At 35.9% G+C, this 23526-nt stretch overlaps 1 protein-coding gene across 1 annotated transcript in view; it reads right to left on the reverse strand.

The window, feature by feature from the left end:
- Nucleotides 1-23526, reverse strand: part of LOC126339334 (uncharacterized) — an 81127-nt gene that overhangs the window by 5563 nt on the left and 52038 nt on the right. Inside the window, exons 6-7 of the mRNA XM_050001626.1 lie at nucleotides 4844-5166; nucleotides 1260-1424 (exon numbers count right to left, since the gene is read on the reverse strand). Of these exons, the coding sequence (XP_049857583.1) occupies nucleotides 1260-1424; nucleotides 4844-5166 (488 nt within the window). The remainder of the gene's footprint in view (nucleotides 1-1259; nucleotides 1425-4843; nucleotides 5167-23526) is intronic.

A 23526-nucleotide genomic window follows, 5' to 3' on the forward strand; every position in this document is an offset into this window, starting at 1 on the left:
AGCGGTATTAGATATGTAAGTGCAGATATTTTTATTGTTGGGAGTAGTATGTTTGTAGGTTTGTTAATGCCTACAAGTAAATGAAGCAACAGCAAACCACTAATGTTATTTCCCCCTGGACAAAAGATCAGATGTAAAAGTGTGAAAATTTAGACACAAAATGATTAGCCCATACTGACAGATATATTCCACTTAATCATGCAGTTAAGACTGTGCAGAAGACTTTAGGTTGTAAGGTTTGTGATGTGTTTGCAGGAACATTCTTGGATGCAGAGAAAAAATAACTAACACACAGAATTGTGAATATATTAAGGCACCAATGTTCACATTATCTGCACATACACCCCTAAAACACACTGTATATGCCTTCTGCCCCCTCGCCCTCCTTCTCCCTCCGTGATTGAACCGTTATTGAACCCTACCTGTTTTTACCCTCTTCACCTCCTCCCCAGAAAACTTCATTTATCCTCAGGGCACTTACCCAAGGCTGGGAACCACTGAACCATAGTACACTTCATTTTCTCCAGGAACACACCCTGGTGCAAGCATCCATTGCATATATGAGCTCTGCCTTGCTTATTTCATAATAGCCGGCTTTCAATAGTTTATTGGAGATATTATCTATACCTGCAGAATTTTTACACTGCAAAGAACCAATGATTTTTATTATTCCTTTAATGATTATTGGGATTCCACCTACCTGACTGAAGGGTACTGGGAACCCTGTGTCTTCACCTAAGAAACTGCTGTAACCTATTTGAGAGGTGACAGTTAAAAAGCATATATACTTCAAACAATGGAAAATCCAGGACAGAATGTAACAATATTCTCAATATCGTTATACATTTCAGCTACTTTCTTGCTGTCCACTGTATGTCAATTATTAATGTTGAGAACAATGTTTTTGCCACTGTTAGAGAAAGAGCTCCTGTTTCTCTTTTTACCACTTTTCACTGCTTTGATTTCATTATAGGAGACGTTAATTTCAAACTTTATACATTTTTTTTTAATTTCCTGATTATCTAAGATAGAATTTCAGACTAATCCTTAGCTTGTCAGAATAATTTGAAATGTTGAATGCTATGTATAGCTCTCTTCCTCTGACAGTATATTTTGATTCCATTTGTGAGCTGTGGATTTTTATAGGTGTATAAACTGTATTTTGAATTAATACCATCTGCATGATAGACATGCCTTAGTGAAGGGACAGCATCAAAATACCTGAAAATTATTACTGGGACATAACACCAGCAACTAACCTGTTGCGAAAGACATTTGGTCGAGAATTACGCTGTAAACTTTGTACATGCATTAGATTATGGTGATCACTTAGTTCTTCAGAAGTAGAAAATCCTCGGCCACAAAGATCACAAAGCCATAGTGTTGCATGACAAGTTTCCTTGTGTTCGCGCAGACGTTCAGAGCTGGAATTATCATAAGATATCATTTGTCCATATGCTTAGACATCTCACATTAAATTAGCTTTAAGAAATACTTTAACTTTGCACAGGCTATTTGAATTATAAGTAATGAAATGAGAGGTTTTTCAATATTAAAAGTTTATCATAAATTAAGTAGTGAACTAGAAACTACACTCCTGGAAATTGAAATAAGAACACCGTGAATTCATTGTCCCAGGAAGGGGAAACTTTATTGACACATTCCTGGGGTCAGATACATCACATGATCACACTGACAGAACCACAGGCACATAGACACAGGCAACAGAGTATGCACAATGTCGGCACTAGTACAGTGTATATCCACCTTTCGCAGCAATGCAGGCTGCTATTCTCCCATGGAGACGATCGTAGAGATGCTGGATGTAGTCCTGTGGAACGGCTTGCCATGCCATTTCCACCTGGCGCCTCAGCTGGACCAGCGTTCGTGCTGGACGTGCAGACCGCGTGAGACGACGCTTCATCCAGTCCCAAACATGCTCAATGGGGGACGGATCCGGAGATCTTGTTGGCCAGGGTAGTTGACTTACACCTTCTAGAGCATGTTGGGTGGCACGGGATACATGCGGACGTGCAATGTCCTGTTGGAACAGCAAGTTCCCTTGTCGGTCTAGGAATGGTAGAACGATGGGTTTGATGACGGTTTGGATGTACCGTGCACTATTCAGTGTCCCCTCGACGATCACCAGAGGTGTAAGGCCAGTGTAGGAGATCGCTCCCCACACCATGATGCCGGGTGTTGGCCCTGTGTGCCTCGGTCGTATGCAGTCCTGATTGTGGCGCTCACCTGCACAGTGGCAAACACGCATACGACCATCATTGACACCAAGGCAGAAGCGACTCTCATCGCTGAAGATGACACGTCTCCATTCGTCCCTCCATTCACGCCTGTCGTGACACCACTGGAGGCGGGCTGCACGATATTGGGGCGTGAGCGGAAGACGGCCTAACGGTGTGCGGGACCATAGCCCAGCTTCATGGAGACGGTTGTGAATGGTCCTCGCCGATACCCCAGGAGCAACAGTGTCCCTAATTTGCTGGGAAGTGGCGGTGCGGTCCCCTACGGCACTGCGTAGGATCCTACGGTCTTGGCGTGCATCCGTGTGTCGCTGCGGTCCGGTCCCAGGTCGACGGGCACGTGCACCTTCCGCCGACCACTGAAGACAACATCGATGTACTGTGGAGACCTCACGCCCCACGTGTTGAGCAATTTGGCGGTACGTCCACCCGACCTCCCGCATGCCCACTATACGCCCTCGCTCAAAGTCCATCAACTGCACATACGGTTCACGTCCACGCTGTCGCGGCATGCTACCAGTGTTAAAGACTGCGATGGAGCTCCGTATGCCACGGCAAACTGGCTGACACTGACGGCGGCGGTGCACAAATGCTGCGCAGCTAGCGCCATTCGACGGCCAACACCGCGGTTCCTGGTGTGTCCGCTGTGCCGTGCATGTGATCATTGCTTGTACAGCCCTCTCGCAGTGTCCAGAGCAAGTATGGTGGGTCTGACACACCGGTGTCAATGTGTTCTTTTTTCCATTTCCAGGAGTGTAAATCCATACATATCATAAAAATGTATGTGCATATGTTCCACATCTCTTCCTAAACCCCTGGAGCAATTTCAACCATACTTGGTACATACATTCCTTACTGTCATAACAACTGCTTTGGGAGTAAGAACCACTTACATGTCATAGTTGATGTCATAAATAAATATATCTGTGAAAAACTGCCATATCATGCATGATGTTGAAATTTATTATTTCTGTGCTACTAACTCTATTCACAAAAAATTTCACAGACAGTATCCTCATATGTTGCTAAGTGCACCTACAAAATTATATCATTGCACGACTCATAGGTCAAGAGATATGATTTCATAAACATTGAAATGTATGAAATAGTGCTGCATCAAGCAAAATGTTTTAATTTATTACATCTTTACTATTAACACTATTCACAAAAAACTTCACAGACAGTATCCAAATACACCACTGAACATATCTACAAAATTATATCTTTGTACAAAACATTGTTCAAAATATATGACATCATACAGATTGAGCTGTGTGAAAATAGAACTGCAGAGCAATATTCACTATAGATATAGATGAAATGTATGTACAAATAGGTGTGAAATGTGTTAAATATATGTGAAATATGTATTACATGTGCATACTCTGTCAAAGCCATGGTTAAAGAGCTCCTCCTAAACCACTGGGCCGATTTCAAACAATCTTGGTATCTTACTATCTGGAATGAAATACTGTGGGAGTAAAAACCACCAGCGTGTTATTGGGATGGGGGTGATAAGTTGTAGAAAGAAGGTATGAAGGAAGAGATGGGCAAAGAGACAGAAGGAGGAGATGGACTCAGATAGAGGGAGGAGGAGGTGTACAGAAAGAGAAGAGCAGGAAATGGACAGAGAGAGAAAAGAGGATGAGCTGGACAGAGTGAGGGGGGGGGGGGGGGAGATGGATAGAGGGGGAAGGAAGAAATGGACAAACAGTGTTGGAATACATACCCAGGCAATACTGAATACTCAGCTAGTACTATGATAAATCAGAAGTGGGAAAACTGATATTATGTCTACCAGTAGATGTGTCACAAGCCACACCCTCATATTTGTGTGTGTGTCTGTCTGCTCTGAATCTCATCATGTTCAAGTTGTTGTTCATATGCCTTTCTATTGCTCCATGCTCATTATATGGTAACAGTTCTCGACCGAACTGAACTACAGCATTTTGTCAGCCTCATATGACATATGGCTGTTCAGCAGTTGCTGTTTCATCATCTGTCTAAGCATCTGCAGATGGTGAAGGAGTGTGGGTAGGAGAGGGGAGCACACAGTCAGCAAATTGCACTCTTGGTTACTAATGTAAGTTTTAAATATGGAACTACTGCCTCTTCTTCGTGCAGCTCAGTGGTTGTTGTTCCCAAGTCTGTGAATACACCACATGCACAAAACACTTTTACTAAGATAACTGTTTGGCAATACCAAGGATCAAACCTGAGTTACTTGTACAGCAGTCATGCATGGTTGAAATTCAGATATAGAGTCAGATTTTTCACCATTAATATTTTACTGTGCCCATATTAAATGTGTTATTCACTCTGTCATGTAGTGTACTTGAGTGTGAATATCTCAATTTAACTGCTGTTCATGCTTGAACATTATGACTATGGAATTTTACCAGTGTGTTAGTTGTGTAGCCTTCATTTGCAAGAAACTTTTTCTACTGCGTGTTGTAACACAGACAGAAAAGAAGATAATAATTAAAAAAGATATGTTCTTCACACAAACAGATCTCTGATATGATATTGTGATTTTCTCAGAATACGCTCTAAAAGAGGAAAATAAGATTCTAATTATGCCTCACCTTTGAAAATTCAGGTGACATGAGGTACAACTCCAAGAAACCTCAGGATCAAATCCCTGAGAAATGATGTGGCCAAGTCGATGTACCTGATTTGTGTCAACCTTTGTATATATCTTGTCATGCTCAATAATGTCATGGCCTGGCGTTTCTGACACAGAGCTGCTAATGTTACAGCAGGCTACATGGGAGTCCAGCTCATCTTGTGTCTGAGCTGTGTAGCTGCATATAGGGCAGTTCAGACCTCCACCATGTCTGTCAACTTCACACTGATCTGGTGGTTTCAGGGTGCTGGAATCTTGATGTCTAAATGCAGATTCATTAGTCTGAACCAGGAAAAGAATTACAATATTTTATTAATTCCAGCTTCAACAAAAGTGGAATTTCAATAATTAGTTAACAAAGACTCCTTCAAAACGAAACAAAGAAGAAGGGAAACAGAATGTCCAAAGTCATATTACAATAGACTTGTTATTTTTTAAAAAATCTAAACAGGTAACAGTCATCATACAAGATGATAGCAAAGACATGTAACTATTTTCACCAATGAAGTAACAGTATTTTCGTAAATCAGGCCAAAATAAAACTTTGTAATGAGACAATTATGTTACATGTGTACATTTCCTGCCATTTCTACTATTTTTTCATTATGTGCCATACATTATTATTATTATTATTCACAAGAAGCATACCTTATCCTTATATATTAAAAACAAAGATTCCAAGACTTACCAAGCGGGAAAGCGCCGGTAGACAGGCACAGTAAAATAACACACAAACACACACACAAAATTTCAATCTTTCGCAACTGGTGGTTGCTTCATCAGGAAAGAGAGAAGGAAAAGGAAAGATGAAAGGATACATATACAGACACAAGCAGACATATTGGCCTTTAAATATGTCTGCTTGTGTCTGTATATGTATGGATGGATATATGTGTGTGTGTGTGTGTGTGTGTGTGTGTGTGTGTGTGTGTGCGAGTATACACCTATCCTTTTTTCCCCCTAAGGTAAGTCTTTCCGCTACCGGGATTGGAATGACTCCTTACCCTCTCCCTTAAAACCCACATCCTTTCATCTTTCCTTTTCCTTCCCTCTTTCCTGACGAAGCAACCGCCGGTTGTGAAAGTTCGAAATTTTGTGTGTGTGTTTGTGTGTTATTTTATTGTGCCTGTCTACCGGTGCTTTCCCGCTTGGTAGGTCTTGGAATCTTTGTTTTTAATATATTTTTCCCATGTGGAAGTTTCTTTCTATTTTATTTAGATCATTAATTTATACCTTATCCTTACTTGTACTAGGTATGTTATTGCTTTTTCTTGATTTTCTTTTATACAGCTGTACTTCTAATATCCTATTAGCACTTCTGTGAAGTTACCTTTAACTGGATTAAATCATATCTTTCTGGTAGGCAACAGGTGATAAAATTTGTTATGAAAGTAATAGTTACTTTTAAGGATAGAGAAAGTAAGTTATGGAGTAGCTCAATGCTCTGTGTTAGGCCTTATGTTATTGCTTATTTTTATAAATGATTTATGTACCACTTGTTACCAGCACAGGCATTTTTATTTGCATGTTATACTAGAAATCTTATAAGAAGCAGATTTATTGCAGAATGTCTCTCTGACAACATAAGGAGTAGAAAGATTGTTTAGAAATGATTCTGTGATTGTAAATGAGAAGAAAGGGGTGTGAGTGAACTTAGAGAGAACTAAGAATAAAATCCAGATGCAGTACAAACCTAGAATTTGATGCCTGTGGCTTTGAACTATCATCTTAAACAAAGAAGTTTGGTTATATGAACATTTAAGATGGGAAAATTTGTTGAAATACTGATCAAAAAGTTGAGTAAAAACTATTATGATTTTTTAAACAGTATTATGTGCTTACAATGCACAGTGTGGTGTAACATCCTAGGGATTTGCACAGCCCCCTATCTGTTCCCACCCATACAATTATTTCCATTCCTCATGGCTCTTTCTTGCTGTGTGGCATAATCTGACATGTTTTTGCACAATTTTCTCAAATAAAGTACTTGTTGCAACTGTTTTTTGTCACCAGCAATATTTATTATGAAAATAAAGCATCATTTTCCCTCTGTAAAAAGACTTAACTTTACTGAGTTTTGTCTTCCTCAAAGCAGCTGGTATTTTCTTACTATTAGTCATGACTAGAGACTGGATTATATGCATTTGCATGTTGCTTATGCATTTGCTTATTTAGCTCCTCTTCACTGGTTATTGCATATTTTAACTAATATCTAGTGACAATGCATATTTACGCTCTATGTCTAAAATATTTTAAAAATTTAGACGGGTGGTCTCTAACTCAATCTAGTTTTGATGTCTCACAGATCAACCGCAACCTAGAACTGTGTGCAATCGCTAACCAAGAGGGCACTGCCTAGTGAAATCATTACAGAAGAGGAACAGTAATAGGTAGACAGAGTCAATGTTCCTGCACCTAAGCCACCAGTTAATCACCTCTGCTGTCATACTGCACATGTTTGCAACAATTACATTAAACTATGCAAGCTTTTAGTTGTGTGTCCATTGTTTCAGTTTAGCTCTCTATTTACCTGTACACAGTTGAACATGTTTACGACGTGTAGTGTGTAACATGCTGTGTGCCATGCTGCCCAAAAAAAAGAAACATCGTTTCATTGGCAGGTGACCATCCCGGAACATTTACCTATGATGGAATTGTTTTATATTGTCAAGTTTGCAAGAAAAACATTTCATTCAAAAAAAAGTTTCAAACAGTCCATCATGTCAAGACAAGTCTCCATATCACAAGAATGCAGAAGAAAAGACTATGACAACAACTTCAGACAACAGCAAGTTGCAGTAGCAGGTATTTGTCCAAAGGTAACCAAAAAAGTCGATTTAACATGTATCTACATCAAGTGTTCATTGGAAGCAATATTCCTCTTCACAAACATACAAACCCTACCCTCAAAGGCTTTCTGCACAAATATTGCTTAATTCAAAATATACCAGATTAATCAACATTGCATAAAAATTACATACCAAAAATGTTTTGGAAGAAATACACAATGAACTCAAGGAAGCATTATCTGGTTTTGAGTTGATGAAACTACAGACACTTGTGGCTATTACACTGCAAATTTAATTACCAGTGCTTTAAAAGAGGAGCCTTCTTCTTCCTATTTAATGGCCTGCAAAGAACTTGAAAAAGTAAATCATTCCACAATTGCCAGTTTTGTGTTTATTTTAGCTGCTGCTTCCTATATAATCAAAGCAGGAAAAGCCCTCCAAGAATTTTACCCCAATTTTAGTCATGTGATGTGCTTTGCTCATGGAGTACATCGCCTTGCTGAAGAAGTATGTTCCACGTTTGTGAATGTAAATAAACTGATTTCATTCAACAAAGGCTCCTGCTCACATCAAGACCTACAAAGAAAAAATACCAAATGTGCCTTTATCTCCTGAAACAGTGGTAACTTGTTGGGGTATGTTGGTTGAAGATGTGTTATTTTACAATTAACATTTTGAGGCCATTTGAGGGGTGGTAAATAACTTCAATAATGCAGAGGCTTGGGCACTTTGCCAGTGCAAGGAAATTTTAATTGATTCTAGTATTGAAAAAGACAATGCCTTGATTAGCACTCATTTTTCCCATATACCTGTAAGTATTAAAAAGCTTGAAACTCAAGGTTGGGCCTTGAATGAATCTATGCAGTTTATGAATAAAATTGTTCTACTGAACTCCTCATTGCCAGAAGTACTCCCAAGTAAAATGTAAAGAAAAGGTTGAAAACATTTTAAACAATAACCCAGGCTTTGAAACCTTGTGCCAAAATGATAGTCTTATTAATGGGACAGGTGAACTTTTTCCAGAAACAATAAGTACGAACATAGCACCCAAATTCAGATACTGCCCAGCTACCTCAGTTGATGTAGAACCGTGTTTTTCTACTTATAAAATTTTTTTGAGTGATCAAGACACAATCTTACTATGGAACATTTGAAACACTACTTGGTCAGTTATATTTACAATAGCAGAAAAATTAAAAATAAATTGTAAATGATGCTTTGGTCCTATAGTATTAATTAAAAGATTTATGTTGTTGTTTAAATAAAATATTAGAGAGTTTTTGAGCATGCCCCTCTGCTTATGATGTATCTCGAAGTTGGTCCCATACATATCGATTGTATTGCTGCAACTCATTTGCATCACATCCATTTGTTACCAGCAACAATAGCAAAGGAGGAACAATTCTTCAAACATGGGATGCACACCCATTTTGCACATTTTTAGAAAATAATCCCGGAATGGCCCCCTTCGTAACCTCTACTAGAAAGTATTCAAAAAATGACATCAGTGTTCTAAATGTACCGATTTTTCACATGGATGGTGCTCTCCTTCATAACTGATATGCACAGGTTTGACTTTGAGAATTACTGCATGCATTAACTAGCATGTTTTTTTGTTATTTGATCTTGCATATTTTGGCACATTTCATGCATTTTTAAACATTTTTCATGCATATTTGCGTGCATATTTTAAGGTTTTTATGATGCATATAATCTGGTCTCTAGTCATGGCTGTGCCAATGCTGTCAGTGTTTTTGGAGACAGGAAAATCAAAGAACTATGAACTTCTGTAAAATTTGCCAGCAGAAACATTATAAATCTTGGCAAAATAACCTTCAAGATGAAACAACTTTGGATGCAAGAAAATATTCACTATTTTGTGGCTCAGATGCACTGTACTTTCCTGTGTATATTATAAAGTGACATAAATAGCCATTATTTGCTCTGCACAAGCAGAATGATTTGATCCCAAAATGAGCACATTTCATAGATATATACTGTTTCGTAAAGAGTCACCATTAGATCATTAGAAGGGACTTATAAATAAATTATTCTTGTTTGGGGGTACACAACACTTCAAATCTTTTCCTGCAGATGGTCAATAACAGTTTTCATTTTGTATAATTTAACATGGACACCACATTCTTTCAAATAAAAACTGTTGTCATTAAAGTAGAGATTAATGAAGGTCTAAATCTACTTACTGGCATTACTTTCTGATGCCTCAAAAATTTCATTCCTTGAGTAATACATCTCAGAATCAGATTACTGAACTAGACCTTTTAAAAATAACACCGCAAACAAAGAATACAGTTCTTCATTGGTACCCATCTGTGCTCATTTCAGTTGAAGTGTTGCCATATTTACCCAAGCAAATGTGCCGTCCTTAACTGCGACTCTGTCAAATTTGGCTGAAAATTTATTGTCTCAAGTAGGCAATTTTAAATGATGTGGTCTGCGCCAGGTTTTCAGTCCAAATACTTCAACTGCACTGTTTTGTTAATTAACCGACTGTTAATGGCCAGACTGAGCCTCATTTACTACTATTTATGCACAGTTAATGGGTAAGCCAGATACTACTCTTGATTGATGTCCTGTAACAATGACAGTTGTCCAGGTGCAGTAACCTAACACTGAAGTGACAGAAGTTTACATGTGGCAGACATACAGTTAACACAGTAACTGATTAATTATCTTAAACACTGTCATTTCAAGTAGATAGTCATATCAAAACAAAAATTATGTGCCCAGTAAGCATGAATTGGAAATAACAATTCACAGTTCACTACTATTGTCACACTGCACAGATGCATTATTGAAGATTAACACATTTCTTGAGATTAACTGCAAGTTAACTAAGTTTGCAGTCAATCACTGAAAACAATCACTGAGTTACAGGAAGATCTTGTGGATGTAAAATTTACGTAAAACTCTGCACATTTTATGAACTGTAACTAGTGCTAATTTGTCTGCAGTACATTGCACGATAATTTTGGACACAGGTCTTGTTCATGTTATACACTGCTACAAACTATTTCAAATGGCTCCCAGCAGCCTCCCTTTTATAAGATTGTAGTAATTTGCAGCGCATTCAGCCACTGTTGTTTGCTTTTTACAAATAACAATTAAAGACTTCTATTTCTGAATAACTGAATAATGGAATAAGATTTGTTTGACTAAGGACTTTAAAATAAAACAGTAATTATTGTTGGATTTTGCTCTCTAGTTTGCCAAAATATGGGTTTCTACTTCAGTAACAATTTGATAGATAAGAATGCTAATTACTCTGAAAATAAATGAGTGCAAAAGTTGCTAGCATAATTCCAGCAATAGCTACCTTGAAGCTTCACATATTTATAAAAAATTTTAATACACTTTATCTGAAAGGAATGTTGATAAAAAATTTTAAATTACTGGTATTTGTAATTAGCATGGCTTTTAGGTAAACTAGTCACAAGAATGACTCCTAATTAACTAAATGAAAGTACCAGATAATAAAGTAAAGTTGATTATGTCCTGAGTTAATATTGAAAATTTTTCATACTGTGCACTTTGTCATACAAATGTTAAAATCAAAGATATTTACAAAAAATAAATAAGTAAAACTTGTGGGGGACAAAAACATACTGGGGAAAGGATGGTGTGATGGGGGTGGGAGGGGGGCGTTGTCCACTTGCTTTGTTACACAGTATGTCCATATGTCCATATTTTACTTATTAACTGTCCACTTTACTTGTCTGTCTCCTTAGTCACCATTGTTAACAACCTTAAAAAAAACTGTATTTGAAGGCTCTGCAAAAATTTGAAGGTTCTGCAAAATAAATTTGTATGTTTGCTTTCCCTGTAAATGGAAATTCATTGCCATTTGTACTACAGTTAATAGACAAAATTCTTGTAGAAACATCTTCAGTTATTAGCTCTTCTTCTATGTTTCCGTAGACGCTTGAGATTTTTGTATCACTGTCATTAAAGTTCTCGTTATCACTGCCATTAAAATTCTTATTATAACTGTTTTTTCCACTTCTTGAAAAAAGCTGTCACCAAACTATTCATTACCACATTTATTTAATAATCTTCAAAGTCTTCTACATGAAAGGATGAGGATGATGGACAGTTCAACACACTGAACAATGTGTCTACTACCAGACAAAATAATTGTTTCATGCAACAGAAGCATTAGTGACATCCATTAGTGCAACCCTACAGCTGGTACACAACAGTAAATACATTTTATAGAGCCTCCTAGATGTTACCAACTGCAGGATGAAGTGCCATTTGTAGAGCATGCAGTGTAGCATTGCCAGGCAACATGAACTCAGTTTGGAGAGCAGATACGGTGAGGCAATGGCCCTGCACAAGTCCAGCAGTGCCACAATGGATCCTGAGCCCATCTCATACAGCAAGGTCAAGGGGTTAAATCACATAGGATATTTTCAGCCTAACAGCCAATTATGAAACTAGAAGTAGGAATGATTTTCACAGAGAAGTACACAGAAAGCCTTATAATAGGAAGATAGGCTAATATAAATCTCAAATAACCTTTTATCCATTGCTTGGAGAAATTAAGAATATAAAAACATTAGGCATATTTAAGAATGAGATGAAAAATATGCTAATATATGACAGCTTTATAGAATTGAGGAATAGATAAAATATGCACACTGAGCAGGTCCACCACCTTTTTTCAAGGATACACTGATATGTTTTACTGTAACTTTCATGCAACAAGTGTTTCCATTGTTGCATCTCTGGTTTTATTGTTTCAGGCAGTCAGTTATTGCATACTTGTTTAGAATTGACTAGTACATGTCATCAAAAAGAATATTCAGAGTACAAATAAATCTCATTTTTAGTACATGCCACAAAACTGGGTATCTCAGCACACACAAAATGAAATTCCACAAATTAAGCTAAGAGATTAAATCACACCTCTCTAAGAATACTTACCCACTCAACAAAACTGTACAGTGACGGTGTCAAGTGTTTGGGAATAAAATTATATAATCATCTTCCAACTTTTATACAAGAAATCCGAGAAATAAATAAATTCAAACAGACAGTGAAGTCTCTTTTAATAAAAGATTGCTTTTATACCATCCAGGAATATTTGGAATCAAAATTGTCTTAGTGCATGATAATGTATCAAAGCTGAATGTTGTTAAGTCAATTTTGTCACATCATGTAACAATTCTCTGTAAAGCTGTAACTTTAAGTAACATAATTTTGTAAGTAATGTAAAATAATCATTCTTCTGTGTTCTTGTTTACTGTTTTAGACTCCTGTAAACTGTATATTTGTATTGACTTATCCCATATCAGTTGTACAAGCCATTGTACTGATTTGATCTAAGGGACAAATAATAAATAAATAAATAAATAAATAAATAAGTAAAATAATTACACACTACAGCAGCAGAACGAGAGTCATGGAATACCAGTCCACTCAAAATAGTTTTTCAATAATGCCATGCAGAGTAATGATCCAAACATAAAGTTGAATTATCTTTGAGCCTAGAGAATAAGGTGAAAACTTTTTGAAGTTTGTTTGGGACCAGAATGATAATAACATAGATAAATGTGCATTCTGGAAATAGCTAGGTGTGGTTAGTCAAAATTTATGTCCCAATTGATGGAATGAAGTGAAAGAAGATCTAAGCAGGAAGTGTAATTTTGACAGTAATGTGTTTTGTGGTCCTTCAGCAACAAGTAATTTTAGTTGTGCCATAGAATCCATTCATTGTGTTCAATATTTACCCGAGAACATGGGTAACCAAAGTGATTCTATGATACCCATAAAGTTGATAAAACCCAGCAAAGATAGTAAGGATATAGCATTTAATGAAATTGAAAATGATCTTTTGCATGAAGTGTCTGACAAAAGAGAAGATGATTCACATTTTGGGTGTCCTTACATTAAAATTAATATTGATCCACTGTTTGATACAGGTAGCCCAATTTGTAATATATCTGAACAATTTAGGGACAAGATCAAGTACAGTATGAATTTTGTGGAAATTCCCATTGCACATATAACGGTAAGAGGAGCTACAAGTAAGCAAAGCAAATTGGTAAAATCTCAGGTACTTTTAAGTTTTAATATAGAAGATAAAACCTTCGAACATGTATACTTAGTGATCCCTAGTCTGGAAGAAAATATAATTTCCAGTATGGATTGGAAGTGAAAGTTGAGGCTTGTTTTGGATGGAATGCTAAATAATTTTTTATTTGGAACCTAAAAGTAATACTTAAGTGAAAACTAATTTATGTATTTTAAACTGTGAGAAAAGATGTAACTATCTGCAAAACATTGTCAACCAAGATGAATACTGGATGTTTTATGACAATATAAATTTTGATGAAACTGAGGATCAGGAAGTGTAGTAGATTATAAAGTGGGGAAGCTACAACTCTTAGTGACCGACAAAAGGAACAACTTGGAAATTTGTTATTGTAGTTTAGAAATGTGTTTAGTGTAAGGAAAGTGAAAGGCTATCAATGCATGCTTTACCTCAGAGATCATCAACCTTTCTTTCTCAGGCCATATAATAAACCATTTTCAAAAAGGAATTATGTTGAGAAAGAAATTCAGAAAATGGAAACTTGGAGGGTAATTGACAGAAATAGGAATGCTTACAATAATCCTTTAGTTGTGATAAGTAATATAAATGTTGGAGTGAGAATTGTTTTGGACTCTAGGCATCTTAATAAGTTTCTTATTATAGAGAATGACCATCCTGAGAACATGGACAAGCTCTTACACAAACTGGATAATGTAAAATACATGTGTAGTTTGGACTTGAGCTCTGGATTTCACCAGATCCTACTTGAAATTAATTCTAAAAAGTGTATTGCATTTTTGGATGGAGGTAAGTGATTTCATTACTGAGTGGTGCCATTTGGGCTAAATGTATCTGTAGCTGAATTCATAAGAGCTCCGGATTCTGACTTCAGAAGTGAAGTGAGCTTAAAATTAATTGTGTATGTTGATGATATTTTTGTCACAGAAAAGACTTGAGAACAACATTTGGATTTGTTAAGAGATGTTTTTCAAAACTGGGGTCAGGAGGTATGACTTTGTAAATAGGTAAGTGTAAATTTGGTGTGGAAGAAGTTAAATTTTTAGGGAATCTTATATCTGAGAAAGGAATTGCTCCTGATAAAGAGAAACTAGACGCTATTGCTAATTTTCCTACTCCTCACAACAAAAAACAGCTGAAATCATTTTTTGGGTTAACTAGATTCTATGGAAAATTTTGTAGCAGCCAAGCTTTGAATGCTTCATCCTTGTGTGAACTTTTGAAGAAAACTACCATTTGGGATTGGAAACAGAAATGTCAGGATGCTTTCTATGAGATCAAAGGACAGTTGTGTCAAAGGCAGATATTGTTGAGACCAGATTTGTCTTTTCCCTTTTGTATTATGATGGACAGTAGTGATATAGGTTTGGGTGCTCGTTTATTTCAGGAGGTTGAAGTTGATGGTGTTATTGAACACAGATCTCTTGCATTTGCTAGCAGAGTATTGCAGAGGCATGTAAAGACATCACTGTAATTGAGAAAGAACTTTTGGCTGTACATTGGACTTTCAAAAAGTTTAAAAATTATCTACTAGGTCACAGAGTCATGATCTATACTGATCACAAAGCATTATATTATCTCCAGGTGTGTAAGCTGTACCATAACCGAGTTACTTGTTGGGTCTTGTTTTTACAGTAGTTTAATTATGAAATTAGATACATTAAGGGCACAGACAATGTAGTTGATGATGCTTTGTCTAGCCTATCTTTAGAGCGTGAATCATTTAACAACTTTGGAGAAGGAGTGAAAGAGTTTAAAATATGTACTTGAGAGGTATGAAAGAGGAAAAAAGAGACCTTGGAAATTTGCAAAGACAACTGCAGGTATCAAAATCATGATCAAAATAGGAAATTGGTTGAGAGCATGTTTGGTAAAAAAGAAAAAAAAGAGGAGAAAAAACTAAACAATATTATAAGGTACACAAGGATATTTTATTTAGGAGACATAAGACTGAATTGGGTGATTTGAAACTATGTTGGCTGGAACACAGCACTGATTCTTTAATTACTTATACACAGGAAGTTTTGATCATTGTGGATCACCAAATGTACACAAAAGATTCAGGAAAACATCTATTTTTATAACACAGGAAAGAGAGTGACAGATGTCAAAGAGTGAAGGTAAGTAACCAAACAAGTAAATGCAAAATATACCACACAATAGTATCTTTGATCTCATGTCTGTGGGCATTTATAGACCTTTGCCTAAGACTAAGAAGGAATTTTGTTATGTTTCTGTGGTGGTTAATGTACTTTTGGAGTTCATAAACCTGATTCCTCTTAAGAAAGATACCAGAAAGCGAATCATTTCTAAGTTTGAAACACATATTTTCATCAAGTGGGTATTTCTAAAACAATTTTATCTGACAATGGTTCTCAGTTTCCATCACAAGCTTGGAAAGATTTTGTTGATCACACAAATATAAGGCATATTCTAATCTTGGTATACCATCTGTCGAGTAATCCTGCAGACAGATATATGAGAGAAATTTGAATACTGTTTAGAACATATTGTAGTAAGAATCATACCAGTTGGATAGATTATGTCAACAACTCTGAGGATATTATGAGCAGCTTACAATACTCTTCAACAGGTTCTTCACCATTTCAAATCATGTTTAGTCACAGACCAGCTAACTTTATTTCTGAGAATGTTGAGTTTCCTCCATGTAAAATTCTGTCACTGAAAGAGAGAGAAGAGTGTGTCAGGGAGATGGTAAAAAAGCAGGGGGATAGAAGGAAGCAGAGACATGATGGTAAAGACAGATTTTCCAAGTTTGAGGTAGGAGATCTCGTGTTGGTGGAAGCCAAGGAGAATCTGAGATAAAGAAATTGTTTTGTATGTATATAGGACGATTGAAAATTCTTGAAAATCTCCATCCTAATACATACAGACCTGTGTACCCTAAATCTAAGAAATTGTTCAGTTTATGCAGTAAAACTGAACTGAAAGCTTATAGACATAATCCATAAATATCTAATGTTTTTGTTTCCTTTTCTTTCTCCATTGTCAGGAATGTAGTATGGAAGATGTGATTTCTTAAGTTCTGAGTTTAAATCTACGTCACACTACATTTGCAAATTCATACAAATATATAATTATGTTTTGTAATAGATTTGTGCTTTAGAGTTTGATCCATATATGCCATGATTCTAAATGAGTAGATCCTTTTACAGTTTTGAAAATGAACAATGCCATTAAATATCTAGTAATAAATTTTCATATCTTGTACTGTAAAATTAGTAATAGTATCTTAGTATACCTCTGTACATCACCTTACTAGTTCATTTTTTAATTGTATTTAGCTCTGTTTATTAAAGTTTCATATGTGAACACTTTTTAATCCTTTCTGATGTAAACCCTGTGTACTTGTTTTTTCAATATAAGTAGTCAGAGCATATGCCATGTGATGTTAGGGAGGTATTGACTTGCATACATAGTACACAAAATGATGTTGCAGGATTTGATGTGAAAGCTAGACAGGAAGTTATCTGTTAAGTTGGAAGTTGTTAAAGTTATCTGTTGGAGCATGTGATAAGAAATCTATGGAGGAGACTGAAAGATGTGGGTGAATCCATTCCCACACTCCTATATGGCTGCAACCTTGCTGGTCCAGTCAACTTACACGAAATCATAGGTGCTGGGTAATGTACTCAAGTGTCCGTCAACTTTATCAGTGTTGTGATTGAGATTTGTAAATTGTTAGCCAAGAAATTATCCTTTATGAAGAATTCATGGTACTATTTGTTTAGAAATGTCATCACTGTGATGGACAGTGTTATTCCACATAAATGTGTTTATTCAAGTAGGGGGATTAACTTCCCAATATATTATGTATTTTTCATCAGCTGTAAATGAATCTTCTAGGTCCCTATGTACATTGGTTAGCTAGTATAAACGACTAGCAAATAGTGTGAAAGGCATTTACTAGTATAGACAGTATAATAAGATGTATACATTTCTGATATCACACACTCAATTTGGTCCTTAAGTACTCAATTGTGTCATCATTCAAAGCTATTTATGACTCTGATTACCTGTGCTTATCCTGTGTACTGCAATATTGTATCTCATTGGAACTTGAGTTGTGGGAAAACTCATGTATAACTCTGTTATGGGTACCCCTGGTGACTGTGACAGTGTGCTTGAACTCAAGAGGAGCATGTAACTAGTGATTTGAGGACAGCTGCTTCCTTTAATTATTCTTTACTTATGATTGGACTTATTGATGTATAGTTATGAACTTTATTCATTTTGTTGTGTTGAAACATTTCTTCTGGTCTGTACCCAGTGTGGTTTGGATTCATGGGTTGATCCCCGCATCGTAAGCTTAGGCCTTAATATTTTTTCATTATTTTCTCCTTTCATGAGTTAACATATCCTTTAATACTCTGGTTTATGTGTCTGATTGATTTTGTGCAATGTTCCTAGTCATAACTGAGTATATGTTTCTGGTCTATACCTGACACTGTGAGTTTTTAGAGTTGGTTCACTTGTCGTACACTTAGGTTCTGAATTTTTTTCTTCTCTTTTGAAGATTTTTAAGGTGTGAATTTATTGATGTAAGCTTGCAATTTGTAATTCTAGTCATTTTCATTGTCTCTGCACCTATTTCTCTAGTTTAGTGTTGTAATGTTGTAGTTTTGACTGTGTATAATTTGTCTTGTGAAATAAAGTTCCACAGATCTGAAAATCAGAATGCCATGTCCTGATATATGTATAAATTATGACTTGTGTAGTAGAAATTTTTTCTTATATTTTGTGTAATATCTTATGTATCAGATATTTCTATACATCTGTATTCTGTCTTACAGCATCATTTTGTACATTGTTTGGCAAATCTTATAGTAGGTCACAAAATCTGGTAAACACATTGTTCGAAATTTTGTGCGGGAAATATTGTAAAGGGACATCCTCCTCTAGCATTACTTTTTCTAGACAGAAGTAGTCGACACCAGATTAATTTTTATTTTTTTAACATTCAGTATTATCTCAGCTGTTTTTTAAAAAAAACGTCATATGATTTTGTACACAATGTGTTATATTTCAAGCTAAAATCTATGAAAAGAAATTACTTTATTTTCGTTGTTAAAATCAGTATGTACTAGCTCTGAATGTATAGTTAAAATCTTTTTTTAGAAACATTTGGAATTACAAAATATTTTTCACACTTAAAATTTCTATTATTAATTGCACAATCTAGTACTGTTTATTACATTTATTTCTGGATTCATTTATGAAATAATAATAATAAACTAACACATATTCATTTGTCTAGAAAGATTTAAGACCTTTAGAATATTGTTATTACCTGAGAGTGAAGTAGTAGTGGACATGCCCCTGATGTGATGGGATATGTTATTGTATTTTAGATGAACAGTGTAATTTTGGGTTTGTTAATGTGAAAATTCAAAAGACAGTGTGATATAGTAAAATGTGATGCAGCTAAACATCGAAAATACAAAAATTCTGCATAGATATTCCTCATATTCATTTATATCAATTGGACCATGAAAAGCTAAAATGTGAAAATTTCAACTTCAAGAATCAGGCTCCTAGACATGAAGAACTAGAGCCAACTGCTTGAGGAAAGATGATAAGTAAAAAGTTTCTTGTAAATCTTACTCCTCTCAAATCTTCTGAAATTACTTAACCATAAAGACAGTTGTGACAACAAAGGAGGGAGGAGTAGATTACAAATGCTATATCGAACATAATGTTGTGTTGCACAGTTCGTCAATTTTGAGGTGGCAGAGTTAAACAAGAAATGTGTCTACATTAAATTTTGCATGGAACTCAAGAAAATCTTTACAGACACCCACCAAATGACGCAGGGAGCCTACTCTGATGAGCGATTAAGCCATACAAATGAGTGTCTGCATTAAATTTTGCTTGAAACTCGAGAAAATCTTTACAGACACACACCAAACGATGCAGGAAGCCTACTGTGATGAGTTTTATATAGTTTTAAAAAGGCCAGATGGAAGTTAAAGATGACCCTAGTTCAGGATGAAATTGTGCATGCCAATTGAAAATTGACGGTCTGAGAGATTACAGAAGAATGTAACATTACAGTTGGATCATGCCATAAAACCCTAACACAGCATCTTGGAATGCATCATGTTGTCACCAAGTTCATCCCACAGCACATATGTAAGGACCAGAAAGACCTTTGCATCAGAATCTGTGAAGAGATTTTGGATTGTGCCAGTGAGAACGAGATGTTACTTAAGGGAATCAAAACTAGTGATGAGATGTGGGATGTTGACACTGTGGTTCAGTCTTAATAATGGGTTGGGAAAGGTTCTCCATGACCAGAAAAACTCATCAGGACAAGTCAAATGTTAAAGCCATGCTGATACTACTTTTCTGTGACTTTGAGTGATTAGTTCACCATGAATTCATGCCATAAACTGTTAATCAGTGGTACTCTCAGGACATGTTGTGATGCCTGTGAGAAAATGTGAGAAGGAAACAGCCTGAAATGTGGTTAGGCAATTCCTGGCTCTTGCACCATGATAGCGCACATATGCATTCATCCCTTTTAATGTGTTACTATTACACAAAAAATGAAATCAGTGAGCTGCCTCATCCTCTGTACTCTCCAGAGCTGGCCCCTGAAGACTTTTATTGTTTCAAAAATTGAAAACTCCTTTGAAAGGATGAGGATTTGCAACAACAGATGAGATAAAAGAAAATTCAAAGACTGTGCTTTGTGTGAACCAGCAAGAGGCATACCAAGACTGCTTCTGCAAGTGGAAACAGCACTGGGTACATGTATTAATTGTGGAGGAGAGTATTTTAAAGGTGGCCATGCACAATAAGTAAAAGGTAAGCATAGAAAAATTTTATGGACAAGGTTCTGGAACTTTTTGAACAGACCTTATAAATAAATAAAAAAGATATTTTGGCCACATGATGGATTATTCCATTATTATATAATAAATTATAGAATCATAAGTAGAAAAACACAGAGATATAAAAACTTGAGTGCTTGTCATCAAAACAAATATAATTCTGCTGTCTACAATACAACAGATTCTCAATCTAGCTACCAATCATACACGCTGATCACACATTCAGTATTACAAAGGAAAAGAGGAATCAGCTTCCTCATTCAGCGATTCCATTTATACATGTAGTTTTGTATTTTTTTTCCTTTCGCACTCTAAGTTTCTAAACTATTTTAGCCTTTTCTCACTATCTTCAAAGTTAAACAAAGCCATAACAATGAGCTGAAGGTGCTTACTTAGAAGTACAACACTTATTGTAATTTATGTGGTAGTATAACAAGAAATATAATTTTGCTAAATCAGGTAGCAGCAACATTTAGCATAAATAAATTTTATGCTTACTATTGCTGTATACAGTAAGGTCTACATGAGGAACTGTCAACACAAGTTTTTGGTTCACAATAATTGGCCACTATGGCTGTCAGAATGTGGGTTGAATATCCTCTTATTTTGTGTTTGTCACTGATGCATAGTTTTGGCAGTATAGCCATTTTCACGCGTATTTAATAACAAATGACATATTTGTTTTTAACAGGCTGGCCAACCAGTTTTATTTTAACAATGCATGATCAATATAAATTTTTATGGTAACATAACTATGTCTGTTTGATTATTAGTTACTCCATTCATTTGAAAATAGCTACACAGCCAAAACTGTGCAGTAGTCGGAAAGACAAAATAAAGGATACACTGGTCCCAATTATGACTGCCAGAGCAACGGATTCTTGTCATTCAAGAAATTTAACCACAGAAAAAGGCTCCTAAAGACTCTGACAGAAAAATGAGGAACTAGTTGCTTCAATTCTCATTCTACATACCTCACCAAGAAGTTTGACACACAAACTTATTCACACTGTTTTAACACAAAACATTCTAATTCCTTTCACCTAGTCTGTCTCTGTAGCTAAGTATTTATACTCAGCATTTCACTCTCACTGCTTCTGACTATATATGTCTCTCTCCCACTGTCTCCTTTTTTCTCCCATTGATTTACCGTGCATCCCACTGCTGTTGTCTCCTACCTCACTTACACTTTCTCTGTTTGTATTTCTTTTCCATTGCCACTGCCTCCATCATACCACAGCAGTTCAAAAATTCTTGGTAGTCCTACTTCTTTTTCCCTTATACCTATGTGTTGCTCACAGGCCTAGGTGAGTCCCCCCACAATCACCACCCTTCCCCCAAAGCCTATGTATCTGTATTTTTCATTTAAACAACTGTCCCTTCTCTCTTTTGCTGCTTCTATCTCTATCCATTGCTCTTTTGCTTTTACTGCCACTGTCTTTCACTGACCATCAATGTCTCCTCTCTTTGGTTTCCACAGCTATTGTCTTCCTCCATCTTTCTTTATCTTTCACTGCCACTTTCACTCCCTCACCATCACTGTTTGTCTCTCTTTCTTTCCCACTGACTCTGTCTGCTCTCTGCCAGCATCACTGTCTCTCTGGCACTCTTTTTCAGCACTTAAACAGTGCTAACACATTTGCATGACAAAATTTTAGCTGAAGAAGGCAGCATGAGGATTGAGGCAGCAGATTCTCAATTTTTTTGTCAGTCTTTTAAAGAGGAGCATGTTAACCTTTTTTGTACTCTAACAGGAGCATTTTTCTGTTGGTTCTCTTCATATATAAAATGGGTTCTATAGGTCAGTAAAGTTTTGACAGCTTATTTATGTACTTTAACAAATTTATATAGTTTGACTCATATTAACAACAAATAAATATTCATAATATAAGGTTAACACAAAATTTTTAGCTTTACATTTTTGTTCTGAATACCTTTTTCATCGATTGTAATTGATCAAAAAGTCCAGCTTATGATTTGGATCTCAAAAGAATAAATATCCTAGAGAAAGTACTTTACTGAATTTGTAGTCTTTCCAGTTTTACATAATTTTTGGAATTTTTCCTTTCAAGCACATCAAGATCCATCTTAGTCCATGTTTTGTCACTGCAGTACCACTTTGTGCTTATTTGTATATACAGAGACTGCATGACATCAAATGTCATTGAAGAAAAAGTTCTGACTAAAAACAGTTTGGTGATTTCAGAACCCTTGTGATGACCCTATGACACTTGAGATGTGTTCATTACACCAGTTAAAACTACATTTAGGCCTCAGACTGCATATTATGCACATATTTTATATGCATAAGTATGGTAACTTTGAATCTCTGGATCTCAGTAATGCATAATAATACTGAAAAATGTCTTAACGTACTTTTGACACCAAAAATCGTCAACGTTTAGGTGTTTCTTGAAAATAAATACAGATTATCAAAAACAGGAAAATGGTCTTTCTAATTGAATTTCTAAAAAATGTACATTTAATATTTGAGCCATTTTCCATTGATCAGTTATTAGATAACTGTGGTCCATAGTTCAAAAATTGTGCATACCTAAAAATCACGGTTTTTTCACATTTTCTCAGGAACACTTTTACAAGCTACCTAAGGTCTAACCTACACCACAACTAATTCAAAAGAAAGAAGTGGTTTTCTTGGTATACCCAGGTTGGAGAAAGTGTGTAATGTTTAAATTTTGACCTTCTACTGTAGGATAGCTACAGTATATCTGTGCTTCTGATGGGTATAGAAATGTTCTCTGGACCAAAGGATATCCAAAACACTTGACCCATTATATCTGCCATCAATAGAACCTGAGATATAATCCCTTAAAAAAACTCATTTTCTTGCACAGCTATTTGGAACATATTGCTACCATGCATGGATTGATTTCAGCTGTAGTTGTAACTAAAATACTGT

This window comes from Schistocerca gregaria, chromosome 1 (assembly GCF_023897955.1).
Source record: "Schistocerca gregaria isolate iqSchGreg1 chromosome 1, iqSchGreg1.2, whole genome shotgun sequence".
Classification (NCBI taxonomy): domain Eukaryota; kingdom Metazoa; phylum Arthropoda; class Insecta; order Orthoptera; family Acrididae; genus Schistocerca; species Schistocerca gregaria.